This window comes from Puma concolor, chromosome D2 (genome assembly GCF_028749965.1).
Source record: "Puma concolor isolate L17-30 chromosome D2, mPumCon1.1.hap2, whole genome shotgun sequence".
In the NCBI taxonomy this organism is placed as follows: Eukaryota; Metazoa; Chordata; class Mammalia; order Carnivora; family Felidae; genus Puma; species Puma concolor.
In genome coordinates, this window is record NC_141677.1 from 76,763,787 (window position 1) to 76,779,022 (window position 15,236).

The 15,236-nt window shown below is 50.7% G+C and overlaps 1 protein-coding gene across 2 annotated transcripts in view; it reads left to right on the forward strand.

The window, feature by feature from the left end:
- The window catches only part of GRK5 (G protein-coupled receptor kinase 5), a 217,941-nt gene that overhangs the window by 138,850 nt on the left and 63,855 nt on the right, over positions 1-15,236 (forward strand). For both annotated transcript variants that reach the window (XM_086680996.1, XM_086680997.1), the window contains one exon: positions 7,965-8,077. In XM_086680996.1, coding sequence (XP_086537122.1) covers positions 7,965-8,077 — 113 coding nt within the window. The remainder of the gene's footprint in view (positions 1-7,964; positions 8,078-15,236) is intronic.

The window sequence follows — 15,236 nt, forward strand, 5'->3', positions numbered from 1 at the left end:
CAGGAACTGCCAAATTGGGAGTTCATTTAAGCTCCGCTCATTCATCAGGCTCACTTTGTAGAAGGGGAAACCAAGGTCCAGGGATAACAATAATGGGTCTGAGGTCATAGAGGGGTCAGAGAAGGTGCTGGAGGCAAAGTCCAGTCCCCTGGCCCCATTCCTATGGCTCTGGCTGAGCTTTCCGGAAAGCAGGGTCGAGCAGGACCCCACGTTCAGGCCCACCTCACTTCTGGGGGCTCTGGACCCACCCCGGTGTCCCCTCCGAGCATAGCATGCAGCCTTGCCTCAGCTCGGGCACCCTGAGCCCTTTTGTTTCTCTTGGACTGAAGCCCTGCTAGGAACGACTCTGTCCTCTAGTTCTACAGGGGGACCTTCATTTCTGGCAGATCAACCACTGGGGGGGGTGTCGGGGGGCGGGGTGTGGGCCCGAGACGTCTACTCCCCTGTTTGGCAGCCAGTGGCCTCCACGTCACATTGACTTGTTCATTCCCTGGTTCCATCTTTTGTCTGTTGACACATACACCTGCATTTCTGCTCCAGCCAGGCACTGCTCCAGGGGCTGGGGCTAAAATGTGAGCTCAGACCTTACAGTTAACACAGAGCCGGAATCACCCCGGGAGCTTTAAAAACCGCTGACGCCTCTCCAGAGATTTGATGCAGTTGGCCCGGGTGTGGCCTGGGTGTTTCGGTTCCTAAAACTGCCTGTATCTGCATGGCAATTTTTTTTTTCAAGGAGAAAAGAGCTGGTAGAAAGAATGCGACTGTAGAGAATGGCATCCTCGGGCTGGTTGTGGGCAGAGTGGGGCAAGGGAGGGCCTTGGGTCACAAGGGAGGGACAGCGTCCACCATTGGTGTGGCTGTCCCGGTGGCCAGCGCCACAGCAGGCCTGGCACCAGTCTCCAGAAGGTTGCATCGCAGGCCACTCGGGGTGAACACGGAGTGCCCATAAGCACCTGCGTGTGACCCGGGTCCTGCAACTAAAAGGGGGACATGTCTGGTGGTTACAGCTCCTTTGCTTCCAAGGGCCTTCTTGGTCTCAGTGATTTTGTAGCTGTGTTTTTAGAACAGGTGCTTTCCCCTCGTTTGCAAAAATACTGAAAATCTAGACACATAGAAAGAACCAGAGGCCACACATCGGCATGTCTTCCGTTCTGCCGGGAGCTTTTCAGGAGCTACCACGGCTGATATACCGGGGGCCTTCCTGCTAATGCCCTTGGTTTGCCACGCTCAGCTAGTGTTAGCGTGGAAGGAAGGCTTCCAGTCACAGAGCAGTGGGCTCACAGCATAGAAGAGGGCTCGGAGCACAGTGGTTCGGGACTCTCATCTGGTGGTGGCAGGTAGAGGAGCCGGGCCTGGAACCCGGGTCCCAGCTCGGCCCCCGACTCTTTCCAACGTGCCACCCTCATCCCAGCCACTGCCTGCACAGTGTCTCTGTCCACCTGGCTGCTCCCTGGGTCCACCTGCACCACCCACTCCTCCGCTCCCCCACCCAATTCTTGGTTTCATCACCACTGCAAGGGAATATCTAAATTGTTTGCTTTTCTTGGCCTTGAGGATAAGGGAAAGGTCATTGCCTGACTCTGGGGCCCCATTATTGCCCAGAGGGCCCTGCGGCGACGGCATATGCTCTGTGTCCTGTCCAGCTCAGCCCCGGCTCTTTCCCAGACTCGCAGTAAAACTCGAGACCAGAATGAGGGGGACAAGAGGCCCAGGAAGATGGGGCTTGGCTTGGGTGTGTTTGTGTAATGTGCCATATGTCATTTTCTTTTCACATAAAAACATCTCTGTTGAAGCAATAGGAACCCGCTCAGCTGACCAAATACCAAATGTTTCCCTTCCCCTCTCTTGCTCCTTCCAAGAGGTGGGCTGTGAGGAATTGCCGTTATCCATGATGCTATCTTGCCTTTCAAACGTCAGAGAGCTTTTTCCTTAGAGCAAGCACTTGATTGTTTTTTCCAGCTTTGGCAGGAATTTTTAAGAGAAAGCTCTCTTCAAATCACTTTTCTGTTTATTGTTGTAGACCTGGGGTATGGCAAAGTGAAGGGCTCGTGGCCCCTGCCTAATCCACTCTCCTCACATCTGTTTTCCTAAATTACCTTAGGACACATCAGCGCCTCCCCACCCCCCGAAAAAAACCAAAAACCTAAAAACAAAACCAACCCCCAAAACCTGGTATTTTGGAAAAAACAATGTTAAATAAAACAAAATGAAACAAAATGAAGTAATATAAACCTCCAGTTGGTAGAAATGGCTCCAGAAATCGCCTTTGGGGCTCCCCCCACCCTCCAACCCCTCATGTACAATAAACATGTGGTTTCATTTCCAAGGGCTCCGGTGTTAGCGTTTCCATTTCCTCAGGAAGCCGCCTTTCTTGCTCTTACTTCTGAAATGGAACGTGCATTTTCATTGGCCCAAGTTCAAGGAGCGCCTGGGGCAACAGTGAAAACAGTCCCAAGCAGGTTTCAGTCAGCGACAACCCCCCCCCCCCCCCCCACCAAGCTGTGACTTCTCCTTGCTCCCCATCCGTGAGGGACAGAGGCCAACTCTCCCAGCCGGGGGCAGAGGGTGGCGGCCTCGCTCACTTGGGTCTGTGGCCTTCTGAGGGGAGCCACGCTGTCCTCGCTGCCTGTGTTCTGGCCTTCAGTTGGGAAAATCTGGTTGCCCTCCAAGCATCCGCATACCACAGCTCTTAATTAAGAAAGTATGTTCCCATTTCGTGTCACTCGAAAAGAATGAAAACAGTGACAGCATTTATTTATCTGCACTATCAATATCATTCCTGGTTCTGAGTCCACTGGGGGTTATGAGTCTTGAAGGAATTGACTGGGTTGTGAGAGCCTAACCTCGGCCATGTGCTGTGGGGACGTGTGGCTTCTCTCTGAGAGGGAGGCTCCAAGTGAGGCAGAGGAGGGCCGGCAGCGCCCTGGCCCCTGCCCTCTCCCAGCCGGGAGTCCACTGCTCAGCGACAGGAGGGGCGGCCTTTGCCTTCTTTGGTGTGATGTGGAGTCCAGTCCCCTTTCACTGACTACCTCCCATTTTCTTTCTGAACCTTCCGAGAAGTAAAAGCCACCATTTCTTGAGTCTTCTAGAAGAGCTGCGATCTGTCTGAGGGGCGACTTTTCATGTGGGGCCTGCTAGGTGCTGACACCGGGCAGGGGCTCTCCCGTCTTGCTAATCCCCCCGGGCGGCCTCAGCCTAACCCAGCATGTCCGGGTGAGACGTGAGGCGGCTGGGCCCCTGTTAAGAGACTTGCCCGAGATGATAGAGCAAATAAGTCCATTCCGGCTGCTGGAACAGAACACCACAGACTGGGTATTTGAAACAACAGACATGTCTTTCTCACAGCTCTGGAGGCTGAGAGTCCGAAATCAAGGTGCCGGCAGGTTCGGTGTCTGCTGAGAGCTTGCTTTCTGGTTCACAAACGCACATCTGCTTGCTGTGTCCTCACATGGCAGAAGAGGTGAGGGAGCTCTCAGGAGTCTCTTTTGTAAGGGCACTAATACCGCTCTTGAGCAGGCTCCCTGCTCGCCACCCCATTGCCCAGCATCCTGTGCACTGTACTTGAATAATATGTGCTCTAATATGATCTGTGGTGGGACACTGAATCCATTCCAGTCTCCTTGGCCTTGGAGCCCAGCCCTTTCCTGGGCCCAGCCTGCCTTTGCAACATATTATCTCCCACCACACTCCTGTGTGCACCTAGGGGCTGGTGAACCCAGCCTCTCCCTGGGGCACTCAGCCCTTTGATCAAGGACACAGCTCGCTGTCCTAGAGCTTATAAGGGGCCTAGAGCCTTCCCCATTTCTAGTCACCTTCCTCTAGATATGCTCCAGCCTGCCATATCCACTAGACCTCTGTTAACCACAGCGAAGGTCAGATGTCATGTCACACAGGCCACACCCCCATTCTTGGTCTCAACTGACCACCAGCTGTTAACGCTAAGCCCATTACTGGATCATTAACCGGCCAGTAAGTTTAAGATATGTTTCCTCCCACTCTTCCACACACCCCCCCAGTTGTTGAATTCAAGAAGAGAGGCTTAAAGTTGAAGGAACCTTCTTGTATCAAAAATCAGGAGAGCTTGGATGACAGTTTGTTAAATGAAGGACCCACAAGAGTAAAGCTAGAATAATTAGATGATCGGTGGGTACTTTGGGATAGAGGAGCCCGATGCTCCCTCATAACTTGAATAATGATAGCTTCTTTCTGGCTTGGAGGGAAGGGCCAATGAGACACATAGCCCAAAGCAGGATTTTCACTTTCTAGAAGAGTGGGCATGTGTGTGTGTGTGTGTGTGTGTGTGTGTGTGTGCAGCACGTGCATGCCTATGTGCGTAACATCCCAGGGTTCTCTCAGCCTGAGAGATAGAGAGATTCAGAGACAGAGAGAAAAAGCTCTGCCCTTCTTTCCTGGAAGATCCTCCCCACCAAGCCCAACAGATCACACTTCGGAGGAGGGGTGTGGGCAGGGCCCTTGCAAGCTGGGTTTCAATGACAGGGAGGCTTCTGTGGAAACCGAGAAGAAAGGTCCCCTCTGCAGACGTATTACAGACCTCCCTGTGCTTCCAACTTGTATGGTCTGACTTTGCAGAAGCGACCAGCACCTTGGGTTTGCACTTGCCAATTTGCATCTCCTCCTGTCATTCTGATCACTTTCCAAATTCATAGCCTCCCTTCTATGGCCTCCGTCTTTATTTCTAAAGGAACCACAAATGTTGCATTTTGATTTTGGTGGTGGTGGTGGCAATGCTTCCTCAGAAGATAAGCCCATTTATCTTTATAGAAGCCTGAGAAAAGAATCCAAATAGATGATTACCGATTCTTTTCTTTCTTTCCGGGCTTCCAGTGAGTGGCTTTCTTGCCTGGGATCCTCTGTACAGCTGGGAGAGGCATGGAACTGAGGTGCTGACAGCTTGTGTTGGAATCACATGGTGTTTACTGTGCTGCGAGTTTATAACAGTCTTGTTTCCATACTGACAGCAAACGCCATATGGAGAGAAAAAATCCTGTCAGATGAACCCTTAAGGAATCACAATATGGTACATGAAATCTCTTAATTGCTTTTGGAAATGGGGAGGGGCCCATCGTTCAAATCACATCAGCCATGCGGTTCTCTCTGCCATAACTGAATAAAACTGGAGTTTGACACAAGGTACTTTACTTCCATTCTGTCTGTGCTGGGGAGGTTCGGCTGATCGGGAAAGGATGAGGTAGCTTGCTTTCCTCACCTCGGTGGGGGGATCAGGTTCAGTGGGAGGCAGTGAGAACACAGGCTGTATCTACAGGGCATCATGCTAACAGGTGCAGGCCACAGACCTGTCACCCTCTTAGCTCCCTCCCTCCCAGATTCCCTGCTGTGGCTGATGATAACACTCATCTAACTTGACATTTTATTACTGTCACTTGGGATCTTGTCTGCTCAGGCACACATTCCACCCTGTTCAACAGAATCCAAGCCCCCTGAGGGCTGGGATTGCATCCCGTTCCCTCCCCCCCCCCCCCCCACCAATTCTGGCACACATCGAGGTGGGTTAAATGTTTGTTGGAGTGGCCATTTGTGAACCATCTGTGCATGGAAAGGTAAGGGAGTTAAGGCAGCAGTCCAAGGCGAGTTTCATCCCCGAAACCACTTGACGAGGGATCAAGAGTGGGAACTTGGAAGGTGGCTATCTGTGTTGATCAAAGCATCCACTCAGGAGAGAATGAGAAAGTTTTGAGTGCCTTACACAGTGTACTTAGAACTGGTGACTGCCCACAAAAACAGTTCCTGCCTTCAGCCAGTTTACCCATGAGAGGAGAAGTGGGCTGTAAAACTCTCCAGCCTGTATGCCTAGGCACTTGCTCTTTTGGTTGCCAGAGACACAAACCCAACACCAAATTACTTCAACATTCTGTCGGGTAAATAAATGTGCAGGCACCAGGCTGGCCTCGGTGAGGCTGGCTTCACGGGCTCCTGAGATGTTCACACCACGGGGTTTCTTCCTTGGGCACTCAGTCCTGCTTTCTCCCCTGCTTCATCCTCTGTGGGTTCTCACTGCTCAGTGGGAGAGACAACTGTGGCAGCTCTTGGTGGACTGGTCCTGAGACCTCGGCATCCAAAGGAGAAGCAAGTGCCCTTCCTGTAACTTCTACAGGACTCCCACCAACTCAACTCGTATGCCTTGAACCACCATTGCGGCCTGGAGATAGAGGGCTCTGATTGGCTAGCACTGAGTCACATGTCTGTTTCTGAACCTATCACTGTGGCAGAAACAGGGACCTCTTATTGTTTAGGGCTGAGTCAGGTGCCCGTCCTTCATCCGGTCTTGTGGCTGGGAGATGAGGGCTCTGATTGGTTAGCCCAGGGTCATGTGCCCGTCGGGCGGCTCCCTTGGAACCCAGGGCTGGATTTTTGCAGACTCAGCGGAGATTCCTTGAAGGAATGGAGATGGAACAGACTAAAAACCCGACAAACACAATGATGACATGGTGTTTAGTAAGCACTTTCTATGTGTTATGCTCTGTTCTGAGTCTTTCCTATGCATTGTCTTAGTCCTCATGACAGTCCTAGAAGATAGGTATGACTACTGTCCCCAGTTTACAGATGGAGAAACTGGGGTATAAAAGTATTAAGTCAGTTGCCTCAGGGCACAGGCAGTGACTGGTGAGGCTGGGGTTTGAACCCAGGCAGTTTAGCTCCCGAGCCGGTGCTCACAGCCACCACTCTCCTTTCAAGTCAGAGCTTTACTTTCTGTAAAGCTCTTTGGGTGTGAAAGTGAGTTGATGTGATGGTTGCATGCATATCCTTATTGTGTTCCTGATGTCCAGAGGAACTCCCCCCCCACCCCACCCTTGCTTCTCCTCTGCATTTGAGGAGGATACAGTCGTTCCTTCTGGTTTGCTCCTGAGGTCACCTGACTGTTTCTAGTGCAGCTGCACAATCAAAGATCCGGTGTTCAGTGCTTGAGAGGGCAGGAGGCACCGTGTCTCAGTCAGTCCTTTGAGCATCTTTCTGGTCAAAGAAATCACCTGTGGAGGCTTTGACATCATTAAGGAAGAACCAGAAGATCCCCTCTCCCCCATCTTACTTCCAACGTGTGCCTTTATTTTTCAGAGGAAGACTGAGGCCTAGAGAGCAAGTGAGTTGCTTAAAGTCACATAGCAGGTCATTGGCTCACACCCGGTCTCCAGGCGTCCAGGCTGGGAGTGTTACACTACATTTCCTCTTTAGAACTCTCTTGGCTGCTGAGTGGCTGAGGGCTGATCACTTCTCGTTTCCATGCCTCTAGCTCCTCAGCTGGAAGATGCAGGGTTTTCATAATTTGAAATGCTTTGGATTATAAGTAATTTTGAAATCAGCTCATAAATCAACTTTTCGGATGTGGTTTGAGCTGCAGGCATGGTTTGATCCAGAGATTCATGACACCGTGAGGACACGGTGGTGGGTGTCATTTTCCCAGCTCTGACCTCTTCTGTGCGTGAGCCTCATTATCACAACAACTTTCCTTGCAGGGTCAAGAACATGGCAAGTAGACCCTGGCCTCACCCCCATGCACCCCAACACCCAGAGGGAGAGAGAGCACTTCTGCTTGGTGTGCCCAGGCACAGTCTGTGGTCCACTCTGATCGGAACTGGCTTGGGTTACATGCCTGCCACCCTTATCCAGTCACTAACTGGGGAGTGTGACAGGGTGATCAGCCACCCAAGGCGTGGAGGCATCATCCCCAGAACTGCCGGCATCTGGCATCAGGAAGGAGGAGTGAGCTAGGAACTAGAGTTTGGGTCATAACCGGTCCTTCCTCTACACCGCCCTTGTCCCCTCTGAGTCTGCACAGCCTGGAGATAAATAAGGGGTCCTGAGAATTTGCCAGTCATCTTGCTCCATCCATCTGGGGCTCCGGATCCAGGTGTGGGTTGATTGGACGGCCCAGCCTGGCTCTCTCCTGCATCTCACCACATTCTTTTTTTTTCCCCCTCTGTTTCCAGACAGAGATTACTGCAGTTTATGTGACAAGCAGCCAATTGGGAGGCTGCTTTTCCGGCAGTTCTGCGAAACCAGGCCCGGGCTGGAGTGTTACATTCAGTTCCTGGACTCAGTGGTAAGTCCCTGCTCCCGGGGAGGCCCTGTGGTCCTCTGTGACCAGTGATTGTGTTTGCCCAAAGGAGAAGATAGGCCACATCGTTTATAAGGGTGAGAATGAAATTGTTGCTCAAGAGATGTCCAGCGCAGACTTTGAGCGTACTGACTTGTCTGCAAGTCTGCACCTGCTGGGTGACCATGGGTGACCCACCTTCCTCTCTGGGCCTCGGTGACTGCTGCTTTAAAGTGAAGCCCTGTCAGTTCTCTGATTCTGGGATCCTGGGTTAGTATACCAGGTAGTGCCTGAGGAACTTGGATGACACCCCAAGATGACGCTTGGATTCCGTGACCCCTTCTCTTGGCTGAAAACCCATTTTCTAAAAGTCCAAAGCTTGTGTTTGTGTACCTGTTTACTGTCTACTTCTCTGCTAGACTGCAAGCTCCCTGAGGCCAGGACCCTGAGATTCCTAGCACAGGGCCTGGCACCTACAGGCATTAAGTGAACTTTTGTGGGATGAACATGTGTTGGTCATTTCAAGCCAATCCGACAGTTGCTGGCTCCAGCGGCTGCTGGCATGTGTAGCTATGTTTGATACCATATGGAGACTTTCTTCAGATTTCCTAGTCATTGGTTTAACAAACGGTGCTTGATCTGCATGGGCTTTTAGGACAGGGTGTAGGAATGAGCAGGAATTTCTCAGCACTTGTGCAGGAAGGCCTCTCACCTCAGCCTGGAAGACCGCCCTTTGGGTGTCTATCCAAGGAAGGTGGACAGTGGGTGGGAGGGCAAGGAATGGAGACCAGTCATGAAAGGAGTGGGGTATTTCCAGGCTCCCGGGAGACCGCTGTTTTCTAGCGGCCCTAATGCCACCCTTGGCTGCGGCCATCCTGACCTTTGTCTCGGTTTGGGGGACAGCGCTGTGGGGCCCAAGTTTCTGTGTCTGCTTCAGGGTCTCAATGTGGATCTGTAGATTTGCAAGCCAAATTGCCCACTGAGCGTCTCTGCCAAAAGTCGCCTTCCCCCAGATCCCCAAAGCTACCAGGCCTGACATGTTCCCTACTCCAGTGACCAGCACCCATAGTCACCCAAGCCTGAAATCTTTGCAATGTCCTTGACCTCTCCATCTTCCTCATCTCCTCCTCCATCTAATCAAAGACCATGTGCTTGGTTCCTTGGCCTCCCATGGACCAGTTCCCTCCATCACCTCTGTCTTGGTCTCAGTGGAGGCTCCCAGCATGTCTCACATAAGCGACTACGATGGTTTTCAACCTTGGTTGAGCAGTAGAAACACCTGGGGAGCCTTCAAAAAATACCAGTGCCTGAGCTGAAGCCCAGACTCATTAATTTGAATCTCTGTGGGGTGGAGGGTGAGAGCTAATATTTTCATAACTTCTCATAGTTTCAAACTGTAAAAAGTAAAGTCAAAGAATAGTCTATGCGCCCTTCACCCTTCTTCAACAATTACAAACTCTTGGCCGGTCTTGTTTGACCATGTCCTCCCCGTCTGTAGCACTTTGTAGTAAATATCATATATATTTTGCCCGTGAACATTTCAGTAGGTATCCCTACATGATAAGGGCTCTCTCTCTCTCTCTCTCTCTCTCTCTCTCTCTCTCTCTCACACACACACACACACACACACACATACATCACCACAATACCCTTAGTGCAGCTCTAAAAAAGTAATTATTATCATCAAATATTTGTGTTTAAATTTCCAACTTTCTCATACTTTTCATAAATGCATGTTTTGACAGGTTATAACCATCTCTCCTTGTTCATCCAGAAGAGTGACCCATAGTCTGAATTCTGCTCTGTCACCCCATGTGTCATGTAATAGGTTTCTCTGTGTTGCTTGTAAATTGCTCATTGAATCTAGAAACCTGATCATATTCAGGTTCCTTTTTTTTTTTTCCCCCAGCAGGGGCTGGGGGACTGACTTCATAAGTGGTTTTGTGTTCTTCCACCAGGGGACATTACTATCTGCTTGTCTTTCTTTTAGAGATGGCAGCAGGTTTAGGTATTCAGTGCCTAAATCTGTTGATAAATTAGGGGTTGCAGCATGCCGACATTCTAATTTTGTCATTCCTTCTTCATTTGCTAACTGGGTGACAGTTCCTTTCAATTACTGTTTGGTTACCCACTGATAAAGTTCGTTCATTCTATCCCTGTATTTATGCTTTTAAAGTACCAAATCAGTTCACCAGCACCCTTCTGTAGTAGTAACCAATTTGTTTTGAAGGTGTGGATTTAAACACGGGATGCATTTCGATGCATGGTAGTTGATTCTCCATGGTCTCATTGTTGGCCCCCAGGTTGGCTTCTGAGCCCTTGAGAAGACCCAGGAGTCATGGACAGTCTCTTTGCTAAGTGGTAGGATGTGATGTGACAGCTCATCTTGTATGTTTCCTGCCCTAGACGTAGAGTCCATTGTATCTCCAAGGAGCCCTGGTTCCTTCTACTGGGAAATGGTACTTGGAGACCACAGTTTGACACTAGGGGTGCTCATTACCAATGGATGGGCCCTTATTTCTAATAGACATTGGTATTTTCCAAGTCTGGGGGACATGGACAACCAGGATACGTGGAATCCTGATACCAGGATTCGGTCCACGTTCTGAGGCCGAATACCAGACCTCCCTCTGACAGGCCCCCGAACCTGCACTTTCATCCTCGACCTTCGCCTGGGTCTTTCTTGAGCTGTGCGTTCCGGCCCTGCCACCTGACTTGCCGCCACAGAGGCTGAAGTCTCTCGGCCCCGGCTCCCTCACTCTCGATGCCTGAAATGCCCCCCACCTCCCCTCTGCCTGTTGAATGCCTGCTTGTTGTCTCGTACCCTACTCTCAGAAGCATTCCCCAACACCCCCCCCCGCTGCTGCACCCTCTGCTCTGGGTCCTCCCTCCAGCACGCACCCGAGCCTCAGTACTGGGCTGTGCTGGCAGAATGGTATGTTAGTAGGGAGTGCGGGCTCCAGGGAAAGACTGAAGGAACTGGCTGGTGGGGAGACCTTGGGCCGGGAGACCTTGTGGAACCCTCTGTAAGAGTTAGCCAGGTGAGTGTGTGGTGGAACAGCATGGCAGGCAGGGGAACAGCTAGTGTGGCGGCCTGCAGGCATGGAATCTGTGGCTGGAGTGGAGGGAGCAAGGGCAGAGGGGGGTCTAGGAGAGGTGTGGTGATGAAAGAACTTTGTGCCATTAAAGAACTTTGAGTGAAATGGGGAGCCACTGGAGGATTTTGAACAGAGCAGTGGCATGATCCGACAGGTTTCTAAAAGATCCCTGAGGCTCCTGTGTTGGAACAGGTAGGAGCTCTGATAGGAGCTACTAAAGATGAGAGTTGATGGTTGCTCGAGCCAGCGTGGGAGCATTCGGCAGTGGTGACAGTGACTGCATTTGGGGCGTGTTTTTGAGGCAGAGTTGACAGTACTTTCAGATGCAGTGTGGGCGAGACAGAAGAGTTATGGATGGCTTCAAAGTGTTGACCTGATCGGATGGAAGGGTGGTGGGAGAGAAAGACTGTGGGAGGTGCGTTTGGGGGAAGACCAGGAACTCCATTTTAGGCACAGGCGGCTGGATGGTCTCTCGGACACCCAAGTGGAGATGATTGAGGGGAGATTAATGTTCAATTCTGGGGTCTGCGAGAAAGTTCTGGGCTGGAGATGGAAGACTGGGACTTGTCAACACACAGCTGGTATTTAGGGCCATGGGCTGGGCAAACTGACCAAGGAGACAAATGTGGAAGGAAAGATGAGGACCAGAGCCTGAGCCCTGGACCAAGACTGCTCCCCATTTGGAAACGATGAGGCATCACCAGCTTTGAGACTCATCTAGAGAGTTGATGAGGCAGAGCAGGGCAAGGCTGAACCCAGGAGCCAGTGGAATTTTCCAGCCACGTGTCTTGTTAGACACTTATAGTCAGTTTGAGAAGAAGAAAAAAAAAAAATCCAATGGATGCCCATTTTCATTCTGGTCGTGCAGACGCTCCCTTTTGCTGGGCCTGTACCAAGAGCTTTTTTTTCTGGAAAGGAAATGTGAGTCTGGCTCCTCTGTTGATGCGACAAATGCTCTTTACATACGTCTTAACGCGGCCGCCACTCCTAGAGCCGACCCGCCCCTTGCGTTTTGTCTGCATCTCTGGGAATGAGCGGGGCCTTTTCATCACCCATCTTGACGTCAGATGACCAGCCTTTGGAACACCTCTTTTACGCAGGAAGACTTTATTGAGTTTTCCAGGGCTGGCGCAATTCTTGTCTGAAATATGTTTTTTCCTTCCATCCTGCCTGGAACTCCAAGGAGGCAGCATACAGCCCCGGTGCTCCCTGGCTCAGCCAGCACCGTCCACACCATTCCCACCTCTGTGTTGAATTCCTACCAAGCGGAGTTTATTAAAAATAACCCGTCCTCGTCAGGCTCTGACGTAGTCCCCGGGAAAGGCTGCTCTCCTGCACAGTCCTAATGTCTGAGTTTTTCAAGTCAAGCAGGGGACTCATGTCTGTCTTAAAATGGGGCCTGGGTGATTCGGGGGTGGGGCGCAGGATGGTGTGTGTATCGTTCATCAGAGGTAATTCTGCAGGGGTCATTTCAGCCTTCATCTCGGTTTTCAAGGGCTTTCTGGGAGCCTCAGAAGGACTCTCTCATTGCCTCCCACGGAGAAACAGAGTGGCCAGAGTCAAAGCCATGACTAGATTTGGTTTCAAAGAGGATTTGGCCATCTGGTCAGGGTTCCAGTGTAACCTCCTCAGGACAACAGAGTCTTTGCACGGACTCCTTGAAGATTGATGTACTGCCTCTCTCACCTGTTTTCTGGGAGCCTTGATGGCATCCCGGCTCACCTGAAACCCTCCTATCCCCCCACTTGGGTGTGACTGAAACTTTGCAGGTTTCTTCTCTTTGGGGTTAGGGGAGGTTTGGCAGATACTCAACCAGTTTTTCAGCACTTCTTTACTGAATATATCCAGTATATCATACTCCGTTCTAGCAGTTGGCGGCTACACGCTGAGCAGAAATAAGTGCCTGCCCTCATGGCACTGGCTTTTTGATTAAATGAAATATTGAAAAATAAATACATAAAGGAAAATTTCAATGAAGTGAGTGATACTAGCCACGAGTTTAGAAAACTAAGTATTCATTATCTATTGCTGTGTAAGAAATTACCTCAACACTTAGCGGCTTGAAACAACAAGAAACACTTACTATCTCACGGCTTTTGTGGGTCAAAAATTTTGGAATGCTTTCCCGAGATGCTGCTGGCTCACAGTTTCTTAAAAGGTTCTATTAAGATGTTGGCTGGGGCTGCAGTCATTCAAGGCTTGATCTGTTTCCAAGTTTATGCACATGGCTGGTGGCTGTTTCCAAGTTTATGCACTTGGTGGTGGCTGTTGGTTGGAGGCCTCTGTGTTTTCCATGTGAACCTCCCCATGGGACTGCTTGAGTGTCCTTCTGACATGGCTGGCTTTCCCCAGAGTCAGTGGTCCAAGACAGCCTGCTAGAAGCTGCAATGTCTTTTATGACCTAGCCTCAGAGATTCCATACTATCATGGCCCCATTATCATGTTTACACAGGTTAGCCCTTTTCAGTATGGAAAGAGACTTCTCAAGAGCATGAGTAGCAGAAGGCAAGGATTATTAAAGTCTCCATCTTGAAGACTGGCAGCTACAACTATGAGGTTACAACGAATGAAATCTTGTATCAGGAAATGCTGAAAGGCACTTCAAGCCATTCATTAGACTATAGGGAATCACTTGAAATCAGTGTGCAATCACCTGGCTTTAAATATGCCTGGTTATTCTGAAATTATTTGTAAAACAATTTGCTGTGTCTCATCAGAGTAGTTAAGCATCCTGCTTCTCTTATAATTCAGACCCAGTATTTGTCTTGTCTTTCTATCACTTTTGTGCTCTCCCCCAAAGAGGAAGCTGGGAGGGGAGTAACCATTCTTCAGATGGACGTAGAGACCCTCAGAACAGTTGGTGAAGCCAGACCCAGGGATCAGGGTCATTTGAAGAAGTCTAACACTTATAAAATGGGCTCATATAGCAGAAGCCTATGGAATTTTCCAGTGTCCTGGATACCCCACCCATTCTCCTGTCCTAGAAGCTGCCATGTTGTTAATGGTGTGACCCACAGTCCACAGTTTTCTGGAGCAGGGATGAGCATGTGAGCCGATGTAGGCCAATGAGCTCTTTCTCTAGAATTTGTAAGCTGGAGAAGAAGTCCTTCTCTGGTAAAGAAGGCTTAAAATAAAAATATTGAGAGCTGTTGACTGCCATGTGCCACTGGAGCAAGCCAGTCAGCACTGAGAGAGAACGAGGCACGTGTGGGCACGTGTGCGCACACACACACACACACGCGCGCGCGTGCACACGCACACAGATGAGAGTGGGTTCCAGAAGCCCTCACGTTGCTGGTTCCTGGTGGTCCAGGCCTGGCTGCATTTTCATTCTCCTCATAATTTGGTTATTCAATCCATCCTTGATTTCTAGGAGCTAAGAGATAACGGTTCTGCCCGAACTAGGTTAGGTTGATGTTCTTCTTCCTTAGAACTGAAAGAGTAATAGGGAGAGTGAAAGGCCTTTGCACAGTGAGCCTTGTTGGAGAATGAGGATGGAGAAATAATTCTGGGGCTAGGGGAGAGAGGAGCAGCAGCTAGGCAGCCCAGGGGTGGTGGACGGGGTGGGGAGAGAGCCACTCTGGGCTGAGGCTGTCAGGAGGACGATGGGATAAGCAGAAGGTGAGGGTGTGGCCCCTTTGCCATGGGAGCCTGACAGCTGCTGGTGAATATGTCACCTCACCCCAGAGGTCCTTCCTTCTTTTTAACCTTTGCCCCAGCCAGGGTATGTTGCACAAGCACACAAGGACTGTGGTGCTGTCGAGGATAGTCTGGGGTCCCCTTGGGGTCACTGCTACCACTCTCGGGTTGTGTTCCTACATGGCCAGGAGGCAGCTCCTCCCTCCCTTCTTTGTCTGGTCACATCCCATCTGTTGCCTTTGGGGGGGGGGGGGCGGGGCCAGTGACTCCTTTCCTGACCTAGGCCCAAGAGGGCTCTTCAGATGGCAGCTGGAGACCAGAGAACATTCTGCCCAGGTAGATACAGGCTTTGGGGCTGACCAGGCCCACCCCACCGTCAGACCCCTGGGGGATGCCCCTTTGTAAGTACTTCTTCATTCCAGCTGGGG